The 12877-nt window shown below is 41.7% G+C and overlaps 1 protein-coding gene across 1 annotated transcript in view; it reads left to right on the forward strand.

The window, feature by feature from the left end:
* The window catches only part of LOC145414518 (synaptogenesis protein syg-2-like), a 476991-nt gene that overhangs the window by 459099 nt on the left and 5015 nt on the right, over window positions 1-12877 (forward strand). Inside the window, exon 13 of the mRNA XM_080284041.1 lies at window positions 10466-10599. Within this exon, the coding sequence (XP_080140167.1) occupies window positions 10466-10599 (134 nt within the window). The remainder of the gene's footprint in view (window positions 1-10465; window positions 10600-12877) is intronic.

The raw sequence follows: 12877 nt of genomic DNA on the forward strand, positions 1-12877 counted from the left end.
TCACATGCAGAAAGAATTTCTACTCTACTTCACATAAGATTAAAGTTATTAGCTTCTGCACAGCGTGACGATCGGGCCGGGTCGGGCCGGACCTATCATTTCCAAACCAGAGTAAACATCGCTCGCTCGCTCGTAATCACACCACCATCATGCTAATCATGATTAAAGCATCTAGCATACCCACAAAAAGGTTACCACTACCATCACCACAATATTTAACTCTTCATTATCATCGTACCATCAAGCCACTAGTATCACAATACCACCACAAGTTATATAATTACTACAGTATAAACATATCACCACCTCAAATACCAAAAATCACCACAACCACTATCACCGTTGTCTCTGCCTCCTACCCCCTCACGACCACCACCCTCCTTAATTTCTCCATAAATACCGTAGTAGTAGGTAGCACTACTACCAGTGCCACAACGGTACCACCATGATGAGCATAACATTAGTATTATACAGCACAGCACCGCAATACTGAATTTTCAATAACACCGCCATTATCATCACTCTCATCATACTACCTCACTGAAGTAATTATCCTTCTCTTACCCACTTACCACCAGTACACCAGTAGCACTTTTATCACCTCAATCAGCACAGTGCCCCATCGGTTTTAGTATCACTTTTCTGCCCCCACTATTAGTCCCATCACCACCATAATCGGCACTAATATCACAGCTGTCACTAGCACCATCACCACCACTATCACCATTATCACTAACACCACCAACACCACCATGACCACTATCACTAAAACTTTCACTGCCACTACCACTGTTATCATCATTATCACCAGAACTACGAACATAACGATCACCATTGCTGTCACCACATTGCCCCACTGGCAACGGCACCAATTTTCTTCTGTCCCCATTACCATCACTCGCGCTGATACATACCATCATCGTTACCGCCTGCCGTACATCTTGCCCGACCACCATTACCATTACTACCATCACCACTACCACTAGAATTATTCCTACTGTTATTAGTCTCAGCAACAACTTCCATAGCTATAACAACTACAACTAGGCCTGCTATTATTACTACTACTACTACAGCTACAGACAATCCTCAGTCTCCTTTTTTTCATGTAACCAGTCTTGCATGAGCTGCTCCTGCTTTCCTTTCTTATAAGTTTTCTTTTTTTTTTTTCTTTGTCTGGCTTCACTGTAACCATTGTAGTCTTCTCCATTATTAGTACTACATAAACACTATCACCACCATCCACACTAAACCACACCCACATTACCTCCACCGGCATTTATCCTCCACATTCCCAATATCATCTCCACATTCCTATCCTACAACTCAACCACATTTCACCCACCGCAGCCCTACATCGCATCAAGCGGCATCATCAACCACTCTACAGCCATACCTATGAATCTCCTGAACTCCCTCATTTCCATCACCACCCTTCCCACCACACTCCCCCTCATGATACACCATCACGACCAACACTCCCCTCATATCCACATTCCATATTAAATCTCTGTATCAAGTCCACCACCTCCTTCCTCACCACCCGTTCCGTCTGATCGAGCAGACCAGTCGATCATAGGTAAGCAACTACCGCTAAGGAACCCTCCCATAATTATGTTCCCTACACCGTTGATATTGTCTTTGTCTTAGTGTGGCGTGTGCTGTGCAGTGTTCGATTATGTGTGTTATATTGAGTGGCCCTAATATACAAGATGGACATATGTTATCCGTGATTCCACCTAACGAAATCCAAGCTGATAGTTAAGGAGGGCTGAGTGATGTCCTGCTCTAACTCTGGCTAGGTTAACTCGATCAGCTCTGTTTAAGAAAACCTCCAATGGGTGGCTGTCAGGAGGGGAAGTTTGTAGTATGGTGTTGTGATCGAAATGTATTGACCTGCGCGTGAAGTGAGTAGGCATTTTTTCGTTGCTATTGTTGGAATATTTGGAGGCGATATGTTGTTGTAGAGGGTTTGAAAATGTTAATGTGGTGACTGTTTTATGTGCTTAAGTGTGGGTGTGCCTCTGACATGTAATAACAAGGGTGTTGTGTATTGGAGCACGCTGCCCCATAAAATTCTGTACCCCTCATAATAAAGTAGTCTCTGGCAAGAAAAACTTTAGATTCAGAGTGTAAGTAAGCTGCGGGAGTGGTGATGAGTAGGGAGTTGTTCTTTGCGATTTGCAAGGTGTTATAGTGGGTATTACTTTGGATGTGAGCCAATGCCGAGGAGGCCAGGACATCATAGGTCTTATTTGTTGCTTGTTGAGTAGGAGAGTGTTTCATTTTGTTGCCCAAAATCAGGCTCTGTAGTTGCCCTGAATGCATTTGAGTCTGGTGGTGCGATGGCTCTTTATGTCTTGTACATGATTCTTGAAGGTGAGTCTGACTACATACCTAACTCCAAGGATCTTCATTGAGGGTGTGTGTGGCATAAGTACATTGTTAAGTGTGATGTGGAGGGAGTACCTGTGTTCATGATTACAACTGTTGATGGGTATAGTGGAGGATTTGTCTGGAATGTTCTTCGGACTGTTGTCCCCAACCCAAGTCTGAGATGTTCCTGCTGCAGTGTGCAGGCTGTGACTGCAATGTGATGTGCGGCTGCTTTAGTGATGTCATTTGCATTTTAAGCAATATTTGTGGATGGCTGGGGTGTGGGAATATTATGCTTGTATAAGTTACAGTGGGGTGAAAAAGAAAAGCCCTGTGGACCTCCGTTAGGGAAACCTCGTATTCGTGATGACTTGCCCTGGAATGTACGATGTGCCTGTCAACCAGATAAATAGTTGACAAACCAACGTTTGGTGTTGTTCTCCATGTTGTCCTCCATGCTTTTGTATCGGGATTGTATCTAAGGCTATACTAATATATATTTTTGTAAGAAGTGTACGCTGAGCTAATGTCGCGGAGTTGATGCCAGTTGATGCTTCATGTGTGAGATTAGCCATTAAGGTGCTTGTGGAGTGCAGTGCTCCGAATCCGTGCTGTAAAAGAGCAAGGGAGACATGGAGAGATTGCTGAAAAGGAGGCATTCAGTTGTTTCAGGTGGTGTACTAAGCACTGTTTGGGGATTGTACGAAAAAGGGCGTGTTGGGTCTGTCTGGTTTAAGTATAGAGATTAGGTTCCTATCAATGCTACAGTGTGCTTAAGAGTAGTTGCTAATGTTTGTGAAGGTCTGGATACCTTGTTCTCCTAAATGTTTCAGATGTAGGCTGCTGATGCCATCCGGCCCTGTGCTTGCAGAGTTCTTCGTTTTCCTGGTAATATTAAGTGTCTGTTCTGGAGCGAAGGAGATTGCATTGAGATCGGGAGGAAAGGAGCACCTATCTTTAGAGAGTTGTTTTTAAGACCCAGTGCATGTTGATGTTAATTGACTTACGATTGCGTAATGGCTTACGAGTATGTTTGTTTGTTGTTTGTAAGAAGGTATGTGTTGGGTGTTGAAGGTGATGTTGTCGTGGGATTTGGAAGTGCATGTTTGTTTTTTAATGATACTGTTAAGTGTTTTGTAGCGCCGGGAGGTGTCTCTGGAATGACTAAGTGTTGTTACAAAGGCCTTACAGTTTTCTTTTTTTTTTTTTCTTTTTTTTTTTTATTACTAGTTATGTTCGTGATCTAATTGCTTATTTCTTGGAGCCTTGCGATGGTGTCTTGTGTGCGTGTGTGGGAAAGGTGAGGTGTGTTTTAGTTTGACGCGTTGTCTTATGAGGCGGACAGTCTCTGGTATTGAATTTGGACTGTGATGTCCTTTGCTGCCGCAAGTGATGTGATGTTCGGTTTCACTAAGTATGATGTTGAGTGCGGAAGTGTTGTTGTTTCTTCCGTGAACTTTGTTTAATCTGCTTACTTGTAGTTTGTGTATGTGAGGTGTGGTCGCTCAGATTTGGATTATGTTTCTGTATTGATAACAATGGAGAGATGATCTGTGGTGACTTTGGGTTCTCTTTGTTAAGTGGTGCTGAGTGCAAATGTTGGTGGGCAGAATATGATGTCTTGGGGAGGAGGGGGTGCTGTTTGTCTGGTGTGGGGTGAGAGTGAATAGTGAGGTGTATGAGTATAGACGTTAATTTGTGAAGTAATGTCGAGGTCTCTGAGGTTGTTTTGGTTGTATTTGTACAAGGCAATGTTTTTAGCGTTAAAATCCCAAACAATGAGAGAGTTAGATCTCTGAATTAGGCCGAGGAGCTGAGGGCTATATTGCTTATCTACGTTGTAGGAGTTGTCAGGGGGAATGTAAATGTTGAAAATGCCAATTTCTCGATTGTGACGGCATTTGACACTGAGAGACTGTATTTCTAATGTTGTATCATTGTGGAAAAGTGACTGCGTTTTTTGCACTGTGTCTTTGTAGAGGATTGATAGGTGTATGTATGTAAGGAGGTCTGCTCCGTGGCTCTAAGTCCTGAGTGAATGTGTGAGTAGTGTCTAATTTGGGGGTCAGTTTGTGTGTGTGTGTGTGTGTGTGTGTGTGTGTGTGTGTGTGTGAGTTTCGTATCTTGATGAATGTTATGTTGTGGTCATGAAGAAATTGTTCTAGTTCGGATTTTTTTTTGTGAAGGCCGTTGTAGTATGTTTGTTGTATGTTGTAGCATGTGTGCTCAGGGCGGCATGTGTTCTGTGTGCGTCTTTGATATAAGAGTGGTGCTAATGCGTAGTGGCTGAGTTATGATGTCCGGCTTTGTGAGTGGGGCAGTTTTTGGAGGGGGTGGAGGGAGATATGTTTGATGACAGAATGGACATTAATGGCTTTGTTGTACCTGTCACACACCGATGTGCTGTGGCGTTGTAATGCATGTGATGTGGATCCATTTTATGCATGAAGTTCATTGAACAAATCCAGATGTGTGTCAGGCATTGTGAGGTGCTGGGATGAAACAGGGCATATGTATTGTGTTTGGGGCTCTCGATGCCCTCAGCTAGTGTGAGATGCAGGGAAATGACCAGCGGAGAAAAATTCCCCTTGGTGTAAAACGCAATGTAGGGAGTCCATGCCTCCACGCGGGAGATAACGCCATGCCAAATAGGACCAGAATCCTCCTTGCAGGATGCCAGTCAGAGTGTGGAGGTTTTGTTCCAAGGTTGAAGTCGCATCTGCCTCACTCCATCCACGTCTGCGATGACACTGCTGGCAGGTTTCTCTTCATCACCCAGTCCTTCTTTCCCTATCAGGCGTGTAGGTGCCCAGGGTTAGGCTACTTAATACCACCATGTAAGGTGAAGGCAACCATCCTCATTTATGCCTGAGTTGCAATATGTGAGTAATAAATACCAACCAGACCTAGGATATACCCCTTACAGGTCCTACCCGGTCAGAGCACCTCAACCAACCAAACTACCAGGCATTATTTGGTCACATGTTTACCACCCAGTGGAGTAAAAGACTTCCTGGTTCAAGGATGTGCATTGCCAAACAGACTTGGGTTACTCATCAACAACAACAGGAAACCATTTTGCTCGACATTAGATTCCGTTTATTCCGGTCTATATGGTAAATACTTCTCTGCCAATTATTAGCTCCCTCTATACATACTTCTTTGACTATTACTAGATCTCTGTCATGCTTTCCACTAGCACAACTCACCCTAAGATTTAGGATAAGACGTCGTCCATTTTGTTACACCCTCATCACCAGGCTGAATCACTTTTCTTAGTGCTGAACATGTTTTTCCTTAATGTTCTGGAAAACGATGATGCATATGAGAGGAGCATCATCGAATCACTACTTTTCTTTCACATAGCAAGTATAGAATATGTGGGTGCACCCACCATGCACTCGCTATATATATTACTACTTCTGGGTTACGCCACACCGAGTGATAAGACAAGTGTTTTTATGTAACATAGAAAGCCGGTTACATTCTTCAGTAACCATATAGCCAAATGGCACCGTGTGGTCAAGTGGAATGAGGCACTCCAACCAGATGGGCCCCTTTGGGTTTACATCAGAGTGGTGGCAGGTTAGGGTTTAATGCTTGTGCACTGCCACTCAGGGGTGAAGAAAATGGTCACCTTCGCCTAAAATATCAGAACTACGTGGTGTAATCCTGGGTCCCTATGCTCCTTATAGGGCAAAAAAAGGACTGGATGAAATAAATCAAAAATAAAAGGAACCAGAATGATTTGGGAGCAACATCCAAGGCTCACTCCTAACCCAGCAATAAAAGAAAGTTACCAAGTCCTTGCTGGCTTTCATTTAATTTTGCCGATTAAAAAAAATAAATAAATAAACCAGGACCGGTAAGATTAACATGGAACCATGTAGAAAAGTAAGAATTGTATGTTTATATTTTCAAAGTTAAACATACATTGCAAAAAATTATGTTTACCCAATGGACTTTGATGCATTCTCTTGAAGTATGTGGTCGCTTTTCAATGCACTACCGCATTTTGCAATAGGTATAATTTGTGCTGTCTTTTTCCTCTGCTGCTGAGTAAATCATGGAAGTTTCATACCAAGTTTAGCTGCGTCATTAATGCCATGATTAGCTATTTCTTCTTTGATTTGTGATCTCTGTCTCCTACGAACTACCATGCTCACCTAACCAAGATCCCTCATGACCAATTTGTTCATAAAGACACCAACTCTGGGGACTAGTAAGTATTGATAGGTTTGTTGATAATTCCTATTGCAGTTGGAATCATGACAAGCTTGGATTTCAGCATGTTTTAGGGTAGTTTCAAGCTCCTGGGCCATACACTGAGTTTCATCAGGTGGAAAGAGAGCAGATACAACAGTTTCCTCCGTTAGAGACCAAAGATGCTGTCAGTACCGCCTTGGTCACTTCATGATCAACACTTTGAAATTCCTCCAGGTTTGCCTGTATAATAATGCTATAAAATTTCTGCACCATCAACAGCTACTGTTCATGACATCTAAACCCTTCATATAAACATGGTCAGTTAATATTGTGCCAGCATATAGGATATGAAGCATTCAGTGAGTATAGCTGACAGTGTCTGGTTTCATGCACTTTCTCCCCCGAGGTGGTTTTACTCCAGAGAAAATGAGGCAACCTTCAACAGCCCTACGGTAGTCAGTCTGCTGTATATGGCAGCTAAACAGACGTTCTTAGTGATTTAAGTTTCGTGAAAAAGGCGTGGAGAACAGACGACTGATGAATGATAAGCCACTTATTAGATGATGCAGCATCAGATGTTAATGGTTAGTTGGTCTTACTTAAAGGGTGCTCTGTCAACATTCTGACCAGTCTTTAGCAAATGTCAGAAACGTTTGATGCATTGGACCATAAGTCTGTACATCCACTCTGGCATCGTACATATGTCTCCTAATGCAACTTAAAATTGATGGTAGCGACGCACTAGAACAGGAAGTACTTTGTCCTGTATATGTTCCAGTCAAAATGAAGAATCCTGTAGTCGTCCATTGTTGCTTCATGTAGTATCAAAATAATTACCATAGCCTTCGATCTTGTGACCTACAAGCTTTACTTCCTACTGCTGTCATTTACATAGGGAACACCTAAGAGATTTTCAGTCAAGGTATTTCCAGAACTCCCTATAACCTTGTAAAGCTAAGCGCCCACTTTCTTGTTTGTTTGCATTTATCGTCGTTTTATCATTCCAGTAAACATGGATGAAGCTTGGACTTCCTTCTTTACAGTAGGTTGAAAATTTCTTGTATATTTATTTATTTACTCACCTATTGAATAGTAACATCCTTAGAGAGAACCTATTAGGAAAGCTATATTTCCTTATTTTTAAAAAGTGTTTGAAACTGATAATGAATGCATTTGAAATTAGGTGACATAATATTAAAACCAATTACTTGCTCTGGGTTCAAAATCTGACACAGAGAAATGAAATTTGGCGCAGATTTTGACCAAAAAAAAATAATGATAATAAAAAAAATAACATCGCCAAGGAAAGTTTCCACTTTATGAAGCACCGAACTATCATAAATAAAGCCACAATGAAATATGTATCTATATAAAAGAAGAATGCACCAGTCTTTAGCCTCTAAGACCCGGACAACCAGACAAAGATGATAATTAATGCAGCAACTTGTTTCTGTGTTGCCAGTCTCCCATGGTCTGGTGGAAAGGTCTCCAGGAGCATTATAAGTTATTTAGACTGACATAAAATATTTGAAATGTGGTCTTGTTCAACACAACCTCTCTCAGCACCAGCTTTCTTAGGGTATCACAAACCAGAAGTAGAGAAATAGTGCCTGATGGAAAGTCCGTAATCACCTCTGTTATGCTCTATATCTAAAGTAACACATTACGTACAATTGCACTTGACATATCACTGCAGTGTGAGGAAAAAATGAGGCACAGAATCGCAGAGTGTGTTATTGTCCACATGAATAAAATCATCTGCGAAATTATACGACACAGTTCGGCACATAAGAAATGTTTTAAAAAATCAAATAATCTGAGTTCACTGAATGAGACCGTTTCACTCACTCAACAAGCAGGGATTCACCTAATTGAGTCATCCCTGAGGTACAATCACGATAAATTAATTTTACAGTAAAAAAAACAAAAACAAAAAAAACATGAATGAAGGAGACATGAAATTCTAACATTGACAGTGTACCTGTACTGCTGCTCTCGGGTTTCTGCCCTTTCCTCTCCTTCATCTTTCTTTCCAACCATCCTCTTCTGTCTTTCTTTCCTTCATTCTTTCCGCTTTCTTCTGCCTGCGGGTGACTTTACACTCCCTCTCGTGTCTTTCTTTTTTTCATTCTTTACTCTTCCTTCTGCCTGTGGGTGACTCTAAACTGAGTGACAAGCCAAATGGTTTCATGTACACCAGGAAACCATTTACTACGCTGGGTGGTAACCATATAACCAAATTTTGGCTCCTGGTGGTTTAATGGGTAATAAGGTGCTCCAATCGGATTGAGCCGGTGAAGGTTTATATCCAAGGGGTGGTTGGGGTTTACTGCTCACGTAATGGCACTCAGGGATGAGTGAGGCTGGTCACTCTCATCTTAAATGCCAGGACCAACTTTCCTAGCCCAGGGCTCCTACGCTTTTCATGGGGCAACGTAGGATTAGGTGATGGATGGATGGATGGACAGTGTACCATACCAAATGCCTAGCTAATTCAAATATATTTGCATATTCAAGAAAAGACTAGCAGATTATATACTTTTAATTGATAAATCTTTTGTCTACTCGAAAATTATTGTATCATAGCAAACATGCTGGAGCAAAAATTACTTTCTGCAGTAATTTGCAATTGTTGTGTGTGTGGCCTGATACCTGTAACTTGTGTATAAAAATCAGCTGTCTGTGACGTGGCTGTAAGAAATCAGCATTGTTATAGTTTGTGACTATGTTATATACATGTAATTACAAAAAATGACACTGAATTTAGTGTTACTGGACGGATGACGATCTGTCATTTAGTGTGTGTGTGTGTGTGTGTGTGTGTGTGTATCTATAAAACTTGTTCAGCGCTGCGTGGGCTGTGAAGGAGACACCTTGAAGCCAGGCAGATGTTACTTCATCATTTCTTTGAAGTTTGTGGTTTGTCCTGAAAGGAAGGAAAGCCCAGTGATAACCGTTTGCATTAGCAATACCAACGAAGGAGTAAAAATACTTGGTTTAAACTGCGCTGTAAGGTGACTCTGATGAGTATACTTGTTTCTAGATATCCTTCTTGGTTGGTTGATATACTGACAATTAGCGGTACCAAGACGAAACCTAAGGAACTGCTGATGCATGGATATTTGTTGTCATTATATGTGTTTAGTTATATTTGCCAAGACAGATGCTAATTTTCTTTGCTATCAAAGAGTTTTCTTGAAAATCACATGTAATTCCACTTGAAAATCACCTTGCAATGACTTGCTTGTATTACCTGTTTTTGATATGAAGCCTATCCTAAAAAAAATTTACTTTCACCTTTCTCAGTTACTTGATTATGCTCATTCCAATCCCTTTTCATAAATTCGTTTCGAGTCCCTATCCACTTTCATTTCTTTCTTCGTTCCTCCATGTTGCACGTTTCGTACATATCCAATCCCCTTTCCAGTTTTTCCTACACACACACACACACACACACACACACACACACACACACACACACACACACACACACTTTTCTCTTCTACGCACGCTCGCCTTTCACCTTTTGCCATCACCCACCGCCCTCTTCTATACACACTCGCCTTTCGCGTTTTCCCCCTCACTCTTATATTCTCCTATCCTTCTCTTACGCATCCCTCCATCTTTCTCACACAGCCCTTCCACTCTCACACATTCCTTCCACTTTTACACACCTTTCTACCCTCACACACTCCTCCCACTCTCACACACCTCTCCTGCTCTCAAACACCTCCTTCCATCTCACAAACCCCTCCAATTCTCGCAGTTCTCTTCCATTCTCACAAATTTCGAAGACTTCCACTCTCACACATCCCTCCCCCCACTCTTACACACCCCTATCACTTCCACACACACACACCAGTTCATCTCCTCCTTTCCTCAGGTTGCGGAGAAGCGTATGGTGGAGGTGTCTGCTCCCGGTGTGTCACCCTTGGTGGGTGTGTTTCTAGGGCTAGTGGGCGGGTTTGTCGGGCTGCTTCTCCTGGCCGTCTCTCTTACACTCGTCCGTTCTTACAGGTACTGGATAGGGCAGTCTCAGATATTTTCAAGACTAATAACTAATTTTTATAGTATTTTTTTTTACGCATCAATACTTTTGCTTAATATCTCTAATTGACAACCCAGTACAACCATCTCTATAAATCAAGACTCATCTAGGATCATTGAATGGGGACAAAGTAGCCTTGTCTCATTTAATGCTAATAAAAAATATATATATACAATTTACTAATCGACAGATGTTGTCAGATTCCTATATTACCTCCAATTCTGCTAATATTCCTGCCTCCAAAAGCATTGAAATTCCTGGTGTTTCACTTAATGACCTCAGCTGGACCTCTCATGTAAGATCACTTGCTAAAACCGCCTTAAAGAAACTTGGATTATTGTACAGAGTTCGTAGCTTCATTACTGACGAGCAGTTGACTATACAGTAGTTTATAAGAGTCAAGTGCGCTCTCAGCTGGAATATTGCTCACCGTTGCGGATATGGGGAGGTTGTATTAAAGCAACTAGACTAAATTCAGAACAAAGCTGTTAGAATTATTAATAACCCTGCTATTACAAATAAAGTACCTCCCCTACAGGTAAGAAGGAAAGTTGCCTCCCCTGCAGTATTTTACAAATACTTTAACGGCGAAGGCTTTGACGAAGTTGCATCAATTGTACCACCTCCCCATGCCATCCCCTGTGCTTCACGGGCATCTGGTTGCGCTTGTGACTGAAATGTCACACTGACATACAGCAGAAGTTCTGCCTATTTTTATTCCCCGAACTGCGTGTCACTGGAACTCGCTTCCTTGGAGTTGTTTCACTCTAAACTTCAGTGTACAGCCGTTCAAGTCCAACTGTTACAAAATTTTTGTATGAGAGGAGGACACCAGCAATCTGTGTATGGATTATGTTTTATTCAATTGTTTTTCCTTACTCTATTCACGTAGTAAAAATAAAATGTACACTTATCCAGAGGTATCTGAGTTGAAATTCATTCTCATACCTTCCACCGTATATGATCCACTGTGCACTTTGATTTCTAAGTCTAACCTACGCTAACGTACTCTCATGAAACCTAATTGCAACTTCCCTTAACCTTATAGGTGAACCATAACTTTCTGTGTGCATTGTAATGAGGTCTTACATATTCTTCCTTCCTCCAGACGAGTATTTTCATCTCAGGATAGCCGTTTCATATTGATGGAGCTAAATATATATTCAGTTACTTCTTCAGTATGATGATGTCTTCTTATAAACATTTCTTCATACCTCCAACCGATTTAATTCGACTTGTGAATTGCCGCGGTGGCTGTGCGGGTTACAGCTGCTAGCTACAAAACTGCCAGTCCGATAGTTCTAGAATTCAGATACTTTGGCAGACAGCTGAGGCCACTCAGCTCAAGTATTCATTCACGTTCTGTGGGGTTTAGGTATACAAAGTATACTTAAGGTAAGCTAGATGAGACTCTGTCGAATAATGGAAGATGCAGTAGCCTTGTATCTAAGGACTGTAGGTGAATAACCCACAAATCAACTCAAAGGACTACGTTACACAGATAAGCACCGCAGCTAAGTGCCTCAGTGCGTTGGCTCCCAACTTTACCTTACGACTGGCCTCTCGTAAAGAAGAGGTTAACCGTCCGTTTGTAGAAAATAAACAGCAAAACAACCTGATTTCATTTACCCTAACACCCTACCCCCCCAAAAAAAAGTATCCAATTCTGCGACGTGTGCAAAAAAAAAAGGGGGGGGAATGGTACACATACGGGAGAAATTATGCTCTTATTCTTTCCCTATCCATTCCCTTCTAACCACTTCTTTGCTGCATAACATTTATCTGATGGTAACCTGAACTAACCCCTATACAAGTTTTGAATTAACTTGGCCTAAGTGTACCCCCTCTCCATCTTGAATACTAAGTTGCAACAGCAGGTGAATGCTAGAATATGATGCAGGTCATGAAGAAACGCTGTGCAAAGGATGTAGAACCACAAGCCACAGTAACGTTTTGTTCCAACATTGGTCTTCGTGAAATTCACTGTGACAGGAAAAAAATTTGGGCTAACGTCAGGGAAATACACTATAATTGAGACCCTAACCATTAAAATTATTCGTATTGCATAAGCGATAAAGATATTCCTTCTATGAGCAATCGTATTATCCTTGATACAGTACAACTCAAGTATTTCACAAGCGCTTTGAGCCCATATCTGGCCGTTCAGCACTCGCTCAAATGAGAGTCACTTCCGACCTGCGCTTCGCTTTGCACGAAACCACCGATATACGCGTCGACGTAGGATCA

Source organism: Coenobita brevimanus, chromosome 100 (assembly GCF_032717465.1).
Source record: "Coenobita brevimanus isolate Jiangsu-jjx chromosome 100, ASM3271746v2, whole genome shotgun sequence".
NCBI classification, from domain to species: Eukaryota; Metazoa; Arthropoda; class Malacostraca; order Decapoda; family Coenobitidae; genus Coenobita; species Coenobita brevimanus.